Source organism: Onychostruthus taczanowskii, unplaced genomic scaffold (assembly GCF_017590055.1).
Source record: "Onychostruthus taczanowskii isolate IOZ18803 unplaced genomic scaffold, ASM1759005v1 scaffold88, whole genome shotgun sequence".
NCBI classification, from domain to species: domain Eukaryota; kingdom Metazoa; phylum Chordata; class Aves; order Passeriformes; family Passeridae; genus Onychostruthus; species Onychostruthus taczanowskii.
The window spans coordinates 406,203-419,404 of NW_024506773.1; the positions used below are offsets into that span (position 1 = coordinate 406,203).

General features: G+C 41.5%; 1 protein-coding gene across 1 annotated transcript in view; it reads right to left on the reverse strand.

Annotated features, from left to right (window-relative positions):
- The window catches only part of EGFR (epidermal growth factor receptor), a 155,864-nt gene that overhangs the window by 17,358 nt on the left and 125,304 nt on the right, over positions 1 to 13,202 (reverse strand). Inside the window, 5 exon segments of the mRNA XM_041425213.1 lie at positions 2,424 to 2,522; positions 3,730 to 3,852; positions 5,519 to 5,660; positions 6,937 to 6,972; positions 12,321 to 12,478. Coding sequence (XP_041281147.1) covers positions 2,424 to 2,522; positions 3,730 to 3,852; positions 5,519 to 5,660; positions 6,937 to 6,972; positions 12,321 to 12,478 — 558 coding nt within the window.

A 13,202-nucleotide genomic window follows, 5' to 3' on the forward strand; every position in this document is an offset into this window, starting at 1 on the left:
CTGCATTTATACTCAAATCCATGGTCAAGTGCCAGCTCAAAGAATGTATTCCAGGGGAAAAAAATCAGAGCTGCAGTTGTTTCATTTCTTTAACTAACTTTGTGTCGACTGATTTACGATACGTCACATTTAGATATTTTAGAAGTGATTTGGTTGAAAAGCAACACAAGGGGAAATGAATGGGAATTTTTCCATTCAGTGAGCAGGTCAGCATCTTGATTCAGTATCTGGAGCAACACCTACTAATCATCCTTTTGCAATTCAGGCTAGCAGTTCCCCAAAGCCTAAAATCATAGCAAAGACACGAGTAGTGCAAGGGAAAGAGCAAATCTGCTCTTTCTAAGAGCTTAAGAAAATAAATACCATAGCACTTTACTCATCATCTAGCAAACGTTCCACAGATGTCACATAGCTCCATAGCTGGTGAGAACTATTATTAAACAAAGTTATTAAGGCAATGACGTTTAAGAAATAAGCAACCCCAATTCTTAAGCAATACTTTCTGGCCTCTGTGTTGTTGCTTAATGGGCCAGCCTAAGCAAAACATGATGTAATGCAGCCTCTTTTGAGGTACTAGTTCTGAATTTGTTATCCTTGTTTCAGAGCCCTCAGGATGAAAATGGTCTCCAGGCAGACAGGTTAAATAGGATCTCCATCAGAATTAGTAAGAGCTCGTCTACCTACTGCATGATGTGGGCACACTATTGAAAAACAGCCCTCTGCCATGGATAGTACTGATTGTGTGGGCTAGCTCAAGGAAAGATAAAGCAGCAACACAATCTGCTATTCAGTTTGTATATATTTGTGGCATCATTTGTTAGAAATTCTTACAAATTTGTTATCCAATGCTCATACGTAAGCAGAGACCAAAACAACTTCATTTCCCTATGCTTCCAAACTGAGCCATTGTAATGATGAAGGATGCCTTGCTTCCTGCTGGGATTCAGATCCATATTGTATTCATTTTGGCAGGGCAGGGTGGGGGGAAGACTGCAGAGGAGGAGCTGTTCTCACTGCCCATCTGCCACACAGCCCGTGCGGGGCTGACCTGGGGGCTGAGCACGGGGACACTGCAGGAGCGGGGTGGGCGTTTGGGCCACACAGCCTTCAGAGAGCATCCAAATGCTGATCGTCTCCACCATTTGATACTGCAAAGGAAAACAGGCCACCCCCTCCTCCTTGAAAAGCAGAACAGAGCTATTGTGTGGTTATGGGTCCCTCTAAGTAGCCCAAGACATTAAAGTGGGTCTTTGTTGCAGCTGTTTATCTTGGAAATCTCTTCGGGTGCACTCTGACCTGCTCCAAATATGCTTGGTATTTAACAACAACCTTCTGAATTAACCCTACCCTAATAAAGTCAGCCAGAGCTTGCCTGGATTATTAAGAGCTAAAGTTGCTGTGCTTGTTCTATACCTAGTGTGATTCTGTAAGACAAATCATCTTCAATTAGACATTATTATCTTTGAGGTGCCAGTGACCTTGGAAAATTGGTTGTGTAGCAAAAATCTGTTTTGAGAAGTGCTTTTGGAGTCATCCCTCTGGCTTCTTTCACTCGTTTTGTATTTATTGAAATTTAGTTCTGACATACAGAGTTCCACCAACTAAATTATCTAAAAGTTAACAGGACTGGAAAAGCAAGAGCTTTTTGATAAGCTTCCTAATTCAAAGGAAAATATAATGTGGGGATTTGCTACAGAAATTTCTTTTAGAAGAGAATGCACTTTGATACCACTCAAGAGCACACAGTCCCTGCATCTACTGCCCTGTCCAGTGATCTTGATCTGCTGTAGGAAGGATGAAGTACGATAGGCTTGTTAACTAACCCTTCCTCCAGGATACGTGCCTTCAGGAATTTAATGCTATTAAGTCCAAAGCATCCTTTATGAATGCTGTGTTATGCTCCTTATCACTGTGAAGAGCAAACTACGGCAGAGCTCAGGGTAGGCAGCTGAGCAGCATCTCTGCCAGCTCCTCAATGCAGGGAATGCCAGTGAAGGGAGGGATCACAGTCTGGTGAGGGACAGGAATGAGGGCCACATAGGTAGGGACCTGGGGAAGGTCTGATTCATAAATCATTAGGTCTGTTGTTATTTGACTTAGTAGTACCACCATAATGACAATGAATGCTGCAGCTTAAGGCCTGAAATATCAGAATAAAGAAAAGATAATTATCTGTAAATGTGTGATCCTGACTACTCCTTAGGTCCTATCCCACAAGTATAAAATCTGTATTGGGATTGGGTTCATGAGAGAGACAAAAGGACTTCACAGACTGGGCTGCAAAGTGCAGAACTTCTAGATGGACAGTTGAATTTAGGATGCAAAATATTTCTTCCCACACAAATTCCTGAAACCCCTCTAGTTGTTAGAGAAGAAAATCCACAGACCACTGGCAACTTGAGAAAACAAATATGAAAACTCACATCAAGTATTTCCTTGTTGGCTTTTGGTGATGTAGCCTCTCTCAACTCTTTAATAGCAACAGGAATTTTAACCTTCTCTCCTTCTGGGATCCATAGTCCCTACCAAAAAGAAGTACAAAGAGTTATTCAGTCTCATACCTAACAAGTTAATTCTCACAGTTACACATATATTTTACATCTTCTGAGTAGACTTAAATATTCTGAGCAATGAAAAGACGTGGCAGACAACAAAAATATGCAAAAACTGTGTCTTGTGGGTATTACCAAATTCCTGTTAATGGGGTGGTACTTCTTTTTCAGTCACCTCTACCATACTTTCTTGAAAAAACTTATTCATTACTATGCCTGTGTAAACAGCCCAAGAAATGCATAAAGAGCAACATTTGTGGATGGAAATCTAACTAATTAGAGCATCACAGCAACTGCATGTGCAAAACCTGGCCACTTCCAATTTATAAATCATGGGATGAAAATAATTAGCATTTTCTCATTAAAACCAGATGGCACCTATACTGTACAAACAATCCAGTCATACACATGCAATGGTAGGGAAGTCTATGTCCCACTGGTGCAGTGCTCTACATCTGAAGTGTCAGGAGGCCATTTAGGTGGCAGGTCAGCAGTGTGGCACTGGGAGGATATGCTACTGAAAACCCCAGCAGTGCAGGTGCACATCTTTTAGTGACCCTGAAGTTCCTAATCATAGCTGGATGTCTGATTCAGAATATAGAGCCTTATAAAGAAATATAGGAATCTACAGTTAATAGAAAAGCGTGAAACACATATCCTGAATAAAAGGAGGAACTTAATGAAGAAGCACAGAGGATAAACAAACACCAAGAGAAAAAATAACTGGTGAACCTACACAACTGAAGGTGTGAAGACACTTTCACAATCTGAATCAGTTCTAATGAAAAAATGATTGAAAAATATAAAAAGAAGATCCCAGATGACACAGAAAAAATGGTTTTGCACTGAGCTAACCACAATGCATTTCTTTTTCTTCTTAATATTTACAGTGGGGTGTATCTGACTGTGGTAGTTTTTAAGTCATGATCTTTGTTCTCCAGGTTCAGCAGTATGACTTTGGTAACATTTTATGTAAACCTTCTCCTGTTAGCCAATTTCTAACAAAACTAATGATGATTGAGTAATCTCTCTACCCTTCAATAGATAGATACATGCTATAAAATCTAGTTTAAAAAAAAATTACATAATGATTGAAGCTCCCAGTTCTTGCTTTGTTTGGGCAGCTTCTGCAGGAGGGAACAGAATGAAGAGGGGAATAGAAAAACGATGATCTTACCTTATAAACAGTGCCAAAAGCTCCAGAGCCTAAAACTTTGACCTTTTTAAATTCTGTTTCCTTTAGAATTCTCAGATGAGCCTGGTTTGGTGCCTCCCCACTGGGTGTCAGTGGTTCAACAAGCTGGTGCAGAGAGAAGATGATGTTAGAAGGTTACACAGTGGAAGGTTGAACACTTTGGGGAAGCAAATAAATCTTTCCTTTAAAATAATGAACACTTGATTCCATGTGAAGTTTTTGGGAGGATAGTTCTGCTCTGACTTGCAGGAATAAATACCTGCTCCAAAAATCAAGCATAGAGTGGCAGCTGCCATTTTGAGGGATAATGAAGGAATACCTCTTCTCAAATGGAGGCTATGACTTCAAAGCCTTGAAACACATGGCTTGAAAAATCATGTAATTACCACAGATGCTAAAGGAGATTATTTTTGTTTTGAACTTGTGAATAAATTATTAAAATGTTTAAAATAATGGGCAAGAATCACCTTCAACCTTTCATGTCTGCTCTTGTTTAACTGGATAAAATTCCCATGGTACCAGTAGTTCCCTCAGATCATGCAGTGTACAAGCAGCAATTGAAACTCTGACAGTGTTTCTTTCCTCAAAAAAAAAGGATGTTGAATTGCCTATTTTTTTTTCAAAATTTTATCTTAGCCTTATTGCAAATTGTGGTAATGCCCTCTAAAGATATTTAATGCTTTTATGATGCATAAGTCAGCTTTTTCCTTAGTGTTTTTCCTTCTGCTTTTTCTTTGAATAAAACCATATTTAGCTAGATTCAATCTGATTTTAGAGGACCAGCAGCCTCTCTGTTGTGATAAATATCCTCATTTTGAGGAGCCCAGAGGGTACAATACGAGCTGAGCACAAATTGAACTGTACTATCACAACTGCAGAATACAGCAGTATGTAAAATATAGTTTCATAGCGCAATGAAAAACAAGCCAGCTTGTCTTTTTCTTTTCTTTCTTTTCTTTTTTTTTTTTTAAGGATTTTAGCAGCTGACTCTGCAAAGCTGGCAAGTACAAAACGAAGCTACAATTGGGTTTTTAGCAGAATGTTAAAAACAATTGTCTAATTTGCTAGAACCAGACTAGAAAGAGAAGGGAGCTAACCACAAAAGAGCAGCTTCCACACAGGATTAGGAATTTTTCTGTATATGAGGTATCCAGAGGGTGATGCTGTAATGCACACAAAAACAAAGAGCAGTGCAGAAGCCTTGTTCATGCCCAACAGAGTGAACTGTTCACTTTGATGGCTTTGTGGGCATTTTGTGCTAAAAACAAACCAAAGACTAGACACAAACACTTCCTCAATTCCTTTACCTCCTCTCCTTTTTTTCCACAGGATCAGGCACGCACCTGATCAAGGGGGAAATATTTTCAAAAGCACCCCAAGCTGCCACAGGAGCTTCAAGGCTTGTTTGGAGGGATGCACAGTTTGAGGCTGAAGGTCTACACAGGAAGGCAGTATGGATCAGCAAACACACTGCACCTCAACCTGAAGGTGTAGTTTTTTCTGAGTAGACAATCTCAATGACTTTCCTTGGGATTGAGACATCTGAATCCCTTAAATATTTTGCAAATTATATGCAGAGGGATCAGCTTTGAGACTGAGAAGGTGTTAAGTGCATGCTGCTCCTTTCCTGAGCAGTGTGGCAACTGCCACGTTTCCCATCCCACGGGATTGCTGAGCTACAAGGATGCAGGATACAGATGCAGGGTGCTTTAATCCTCTGGCACAAGGAGGAGGACCCCACTGGGCCAGATGAAGCAGGGGGGCTGCTCACCTCCCTCTCCTGCAGCAGCCGGCGCAGGGTGCGCTTCCTGACGATGTGGCGTCTCCGCAGGTACAGGCCGATGCCCAGGCCCACCACCACCAGGCACAGGAGCCCTCCGACAACACCAGCGGCGATAGAGGGGATCTTGGAGCTGCAGCACAGGAGGGGAGGCAGAAAGAGAAAAGATTCTTAGGTGTTAGATTTTAAAGCTCTACAGAGGTTGCAGGAAGCCTTATGTTTTGTTTCTGGATGCCCACATAAGCCTATTTGATATTTCAGGTTTTTTGGGCACCTGTATTGTTAAGTCCCTCATCCAGTAATCTGTTCAAAGTGGTGCTTAATTTCCATCTGGGCTTAAACCACAAGTCTTCATTCTTCCCTCAAACTCACAACTGGAACTGATCCTCATAGCTTAAGTGAGGGGATTTCTCCTCCCTCCAACAAACCCACCAAGCACATGAGCATAAGATCTGTGATGCCTATGTGTGCCAGCTGTGGGCAGCCCACGTGTGATCAGAGACATGAAGCATGTGGAGAGAAGGCCTCTCAGAAAGGCATACACAGTTGGGATGTCAGCAGTGCAGCTGATATCCCCCCATATTGGGGGGGAAGGGGGGCACGCTGTAAGGGTCACAGTGAACGTCAGATCGTCGGTCTTCCTTACAAGTACAAAGGTATTGTGTACCATTCCCACTGTACACACAGATTGCTGCCTCTTTATTAGAGCCTGGGTAACTGCAAATTTAAGTTGAAAAGGAAAACCTGTTTTCCAAAGTTGTTTTTTGGTCTGTACTTAGAGATTCTTCCCAGCATTTTTCTAAGTTGCCTCAGGGATTGATATTAAATGCAGTCAGTTTTTAACAGTACTTCTAGGCTGAATTTATCTTGCCATAGCATGACTTTGTGGCCAGAAAAATCACTCTCAGTCAGAGAAGACTGTTTGCTTGTTGCATCACCTCGAGCACATAATGAAGCCAAACAGTGTGATTTAAGATGTAGTCTGAGTGTCATGAATGAGAATCCAATGGGGAACACAGTATTTGGAGATGTACAGATCACAGGGCTGGAAAAGACCCTCTGCATCTCTGAGTCTCCTGTAACACAGGTAACTATATCAGTCCTAAACATATCTCTCTTTGTCCTTAATCCTTTCTTTTTCCATCCCTTCCTTTTATTCTTCAGTAACAGATCCCTGGCCTCACCTTGACAAAAATTGTAGGCAGAACAAGATTTTGAAGTCTTGTGCCAGACTTTTTATCAGTTCTTTAAACCATTTTTGTAGCTCTGAGCCTGCTCTAATCTGTCACTTCCCTGTGAACAGCTGAAGACTTTAGTCCCAGCCTTGCAGTGTCCAGTGTGGAAATGTAAACACACACACACACATTCCTTCCAGCTCTGCCATTAATTGTAGCAGATGAAATACTCACCCATTTGGACAGCCTTCAAGACCTGGTCCTTTGCACCTGTAAAAACAAATGAATGTTACAAACATAGTAACTCTGGCCTACATGCTTCTGTAATTCCAACTAAGAAGAGTGCTACTGATTTGAAAGTTTGTGTTTCAGAGCAGTCCAAGTGTTAACATAGGAATTTATAATAGTCATACACTCCATTAAATATCAGTCAACAACCTTGCTCCAAAATCTTTTATCTAGAGAAATAGCTACGCTGCATACTTAGTTTAAAGAATGTTTTAAAACAATTTTTTTAGCATGTGGTAGGAGTGGGAGAGGACATAGGTACACAAAATTCATGGATTCCGTATCTTGGTGCAGAGCCCAGAGCTGAATGTGGAGGAGGACAGAAGTAGCCGCCTTCTCCCACACGGACAGAAATACATGTGGAAACATGCCATTGCAGACCCTCCTGCATAATCCTTGTTTGCTGATAAGGTAAAGATTTCAATTTCCAGACTTCCTATTTCAATGGAAAACTTGGGTAACAGATACATAGACTTCCATCAAAAAATGGGACTTGATAGCACTCTCTCTGGCTACAGTTTGTTGGCATGTGTCCATGGTATTTTTCCTTTAGAATCCGAAGTCTTATATTACTGGCAATGTAAACAGGTACAATTGTTATCCAGGGAGCCAGGAACTCTACTAGCAAGTCATTCACCCTCCATTTGAGTTTAAAATGCTCAAAATTTTGGCAGCACAGTGAAAAAAAAAACACAGATGAAAACACAGTGACTGTGTTCACTTGATGGTCTAATGAGTGTGAGAGGCACAGTGCATTCCCCAGGTGCTGCTGGGCTGTAAGATGTATGCTCTTCATGGGAATTGTGGTCTTTGTGGTGTCTACTGGGGAAGGAGAGCATTATTGAGAGAGTGACATCACCTCGAGAAAATAGAGCACAGGAAAGGAGTAAAGTCCAGTTTGTGGTATCCGCTCCCTGCGCTGACTTAAAGAAAATGGATCATCCCAAAACAATTCCAGAGGAGGTCAAATAGGGGGTAAGGAGTGAGTCCATGCCTGGAAAACTGCTCTGGAATCCCTCTCACTGACAGGAGGAAGCAAAAAAATTTCAAAATGCCAGGTAGAGTTGCACATCTTCTCTCGTAACTTGGACTAGGTCTGGGGAAGGAAGAAGTGAAGCAACTACTCATTTTACTCGGTTTTAGTTTGTTTGTTTGTTTGTTTTCATTACTCGGATCTTCCCTTGTGTATTTGTCTTGTTTCTGGGCCAACACAGTGCTCCAAGACCCAGCATCTGGAAGGTCTTGTAAGTTCACTGGGCTCCCATGCAAGAATGTGCATCCTGGTGTCCTGGACATGCTGGAAGTGCTGTGCATACCAATTCCCGGATTCCGGGTCCTCAGCCTCGTTAGCTTTCCTACCAGCATACAGCTTGCTTTGTTTGCTCAGTTGTGCAACTAAGCACAGAGAGGCTGCATGTGCAGAGCAGAGCCACCAGCTCCCTTATCATCATGGGAGGCAGATCTTGCCTTGGGCTTCTCTTTTCAGGTGCTCAGTGGAAAACTGATCTAGGACTCCAGACCTCATCCAGTCGTGGTCTACCTGCCAGATATGAATTTGTAATGCAAAAAAACATATGCACCTGCTCTTGATAAGAATGTGAAATTAGAAGACTTCACCTAATTTCAGAATATGACTACTGTCCCTCAGAGGATGTCTTCCTCAAAATTCTGGTTTGCCATGCTACTTTAAGACCTCAAGTTCTCTATGTGCTTCCTAACAGCAAACAAAACTGGCTGAGGGGATTGTAGCTAGAGTCTGAGGAATGACTGACCAGTTCTTCTGTTACACATCAAAGTAGAAGCAGGAGAACTGGAGATTTTTATCAATTCCCTTCCTTTTCCCACACAAATCCATCAATATCAAGTCTTGTAGGATAAAGGTTTCTGGGAAGAAATACAGAAATCAGCTTGTGCTTTTCAAATCCCACTTGGTTTTCTGATTAATTTCACAAGTCAGAGAAGAAACAAAGCCCATAAGAATTATCACTCCAGGACTACATATCTTTCTTAACGTGGAATTTTATGATGACACCCTACATAAGTAACCCAGATTTTATGGAATCTGAACAATCACGTTTTCCATTCCTGAGTAATTTTTCTTCTGCTTACAGAAACCAAAAAGACAAATGTGACCTTATGTTATGAAGTAACTCAAGATCTTATGGATATATGAGATGAATATAACAGCAGTTGTAGGCCTAGATATATTTCTCTACTTACTGGAAAATTAGTTCTGTGTACAGCTCCTGAAAACTACTTTTTCCTGAACTACACGTTTTACCCGTCTGTGTAAATATTACTTGTCCTGGTGCACACACAGCTGTTTATTTCCTAAATCCATTTCCTTGAACCTATAGTTCCTAATTTGATGTAACACAATCAAGTTGTCATGACTGATGGCCTTTCAGAGGGGACTCACACTATAACAGCCTAAGTTACTTCACAATCATAAAAGAAATGGAAAACAATTTTAAAATCTTTTAAAACTTTACAAAAATTTTACTTTGTCCTTTCTTTCTAAGTAACCTTCCAAGAGTGACAAAGGCATAGAATTTGTGCTGTGTTTCTGCAGCCTTCCCTCTCAGATCCCCTGGCCACTTTCTCATCTCCCCCAACAATCCCTTAGCATTTAAAATGAAGACTGGTGAGACACAGAGTATTGACAGCAACTGTGGATGGAGGCAGGATGTGCCAGCCAGTGGTGTTGGCTACAGTGGTGGCTTCTTCTCCTCCATGCTTATCCACCCCTGTGGCTGTGTCTGAGTTTATTTCCTGCACTTTGTGAGACTGGCAAGGGAAATCCTTCAACACTGATCAGATTAATTAAGATGGTGAGCGTCTTTAATTGATGGGCTTTTGAGATGTTGCTTTCTTTATCACAGCATATATTCTCAGCTGCACTAGAGGCAGGGCAAAAGGAAGCTTGTGTACAAAATCCCCAAGAGAATACAGGAGAATTGGGAGAGAAGGGGTCTTTTGAGCTAAGCAGGAGAAAGCATCCTTCATTTTGTTTCCTAACGAAGGCTGAAAAATGGACTCAGCAAAGAAAATGAGGCTCAAAGGAATTCTTCATGGCATTGCAAAAGAAGCAATGTACAACCAGTACGCATACCTAAAGCGAAAAAATGAAATTCCTGACACAACTCAGATGGGAAGAGAAGTCTTTTACTTGAAGCTTCTTCAAATAAGGAAAACAGAGAGAGATCCTGGGAACCTTTGCTTGCATGACTACTGACTACTGAAGTCAGCACACTTAATCATGCTGATAAGATTTTGTGGGCTCTAGCCGTGAAATTGGACAGGGACAGAAATGAAGTTGTTGTTTCTTGTCATGCAGGAATCGCTGAGACAGTGGTTTCTAAGGATGCAAAAGCTTTGTGAGACAGATGTTTTCCACCCACTGCTGAACAGATCCATTCCCACAGCAAAATGAGAGAAAGGCGTGAAGAGAAATGGCATTGCTGATGGATTGTCTTCAGAGGGACAATGCTGTGCTTGACTGCACGTTCCCATATTATAACCCTGACACTGGCTCCCTACTCATCCATGGCCACAGATGTCTCATCTGTATAGCAAATATTGCAACACTACCTCCTTCCATCTCTCTTGAGCCCTTCAGGGATACAGCCTATTTCATCTGCCACATTTGGGCATCAATTTGAATTGGCCTATTGAGCATGTTCACAATGTAACTGATGCAAACTCAGCCCAGCCTCTTTCATGTGAAAGATGAAATTGATACTACATTTTATATTCTGCCTTAATAACACATGGCCAAATACACTGAGGCATATGTTGGATAATCCTCATTTTAAAAATGTCTCCTTACTGTAACCTCATCTTCTGCCTGACTCTTGTGGTTCCCCCATACACTGCTAAAGCAAGGCAGGAATTGACTTCTCTGATCAATTCTGCTTGGGGAACTTGCTTGTGCACTAAGAGCCACTGTGTGGCTTGTTTTACATCCCTGTCTGGCAAATTATGTTCTCCAAATCTGCATTTGAGTCTAGTGTTTGATCTCACTACTGAGGCTGCACAGTGAAAAAAAAAAAAAGCCTTGTTCAGATATGGTTGCTCATTACACTATTCCACTAACCAGCTGCATTTCCATGTGGCCAGTTAGAAGGAGGATATCAGACCACTGTGGCCAGTTCGTATCAGTAGGGACTACTGAAGACATTAATAAAGAGCAACCGTATTATCATCCCTTTTCAACTGAGGAAATTTCTTCCTGGGCTTGCAGTGGGAAGCCCTGATAAGCCTTGTCTGTGACTATAGAAAAAGCAAGGGCCATAGCTGTAAATCATGGCAAATCCAGCAAGCTGGTATAACTACTGTCTGAAATCCATTGCACTGAATTTCACTACGAGCACTTGAAAGGGCTGTTCCTTGCTGATTCCACCCTTCAGCTCCTTTTTCCCATGAAGGTGGGGAACTGGCAGTTGGATTAGCTAACATACAATGTGATGGTTGGTCTGAGTATGTTACAATTCCACTCTTGCAACATTTATTATGGGCTTATTATAGAAAGATTTTGGATCAGACAAACTTGCAGGGTAAATAGCAGAGGCATGTGAAGGAAAATACACCAAACATGAGCTTTTTGCTCTGAAAGCATCACAGTCCAATAACCAGCTCTCAAACCCTAAAACCTTTTCCCGTGCATCCCATGTCTTTTGTAGGTTGGAAATCAGGAGACAAGACCATTACCACTTGTGATGTAGGTTAAACAATTACACCTTGTTGCAGGTTGCAGTTTAAGCAACCATTTTTAAGAGGAAAAACTGGCTGATATAGATTGGATTTACTGTGATTCTTGTTAGAAAAGCCACACTCACAAGGCTTTAAACTCAGACCAAGTGCTAGCACATGGAAAGAAGGAAAAAAGGGAAATCACTGGGATTTCCCTCCTGAAAGTTGAAAGGTGCACAGAAAAATGGGCTCTGGGAACCCAGCATCCACCAGATGTCACTGATGTTCCTCTCAAAACCAGAGGACACATCAACAAGCCAGGTGGGGAAAAAAGGGTGCATCACTGGTGGGTGAGTCCTGTAAAATTCTTTCAAGTTATCAAACAAGCCTGTTTCAAACTCTTTAAACTATTTTTTTTCTTTCCTTCTGCATAAAGACAAAGTACCACTGATCTTTTCCTACTTACAAAGTTTGCCACACTCTGCTTACATTAACCATGTCCTCCTGATCTCTCTTGCTCCCTGCTAGTTCTTCTCAGTGGTTTGACATGGGACTGTCAGGAGGAGAAAGAGCTCGAGACAAGCTGTTTCCCTGTTTCTTTTCTTCCCTGTCACTATTCAGTCCCAGGTTTTACTCACCCCCGGGTGCAGTTTGGATGGCAGAGCTGGCAAACATTATTCCCATCAGCATATTTCCAGACGAGGGTGTCATTCTCACCCAAAACCCCTGCTGGGCATGATTTCACACAGTGAGGGCCATCTATGAAATGGGCACACTTCATGCAATTGTCAGGGCCCTGCAAAGAGAAACAACTTGTTTATAATGCCCTTACATCAGCCTATTCAGGAAGAAATTCAGAAGATAAATCTAAATGCCTTTTACTGCTGAAAGTTTTCAGCATTGTCTGGTTTTATTACCTTGCTACCTGATATTCTTGCAAGCAATTCCTCTTGCAGGATGGACCATACAAAAGACAGTTCCTATTGCTTAAAGCTAATATTTTCTTGCATTACAATGTTGCTTCTTTTTCACCTCTGTCTTCTGTCTGGTTGGAAAACCTGTGTTTTGCATTTTAAATGGGGAAGAATTTAATGACACCTTGATAAGGGACCAGCTGAAAAGCAGACAGATTGGTTGCTACCTGGTGCAATCTACTGTCACATAATTTAAAATAGCGGATATAGACCTCCCTGAAAACTGGAATCAAATCATTATTTTTCTGGTTTCTCATCACAGGTTCTTTCCTCTGTTAGGAAGAAGCATAGGATGATGAAGGCAACCCAAGGAGTCCATGTATTTTTTTTCCACTTTGAAAAGCACTTGTTTGTATTTAAAGGCATTGCCTTAGGCCATTTTTGACAGAGCTGTTTTTATTAAGACTGTAACAGCACCATGAATGACCTAAATATTTTAAAGCAGGGGAACCAGCAATTGTGGGCCAAATTCTACTGTGGAGAAAAACCAGACAGGATCCATAGTGCTGGTTGCAGTGGGACAAAAGTAAGACACGCTATAGGAAG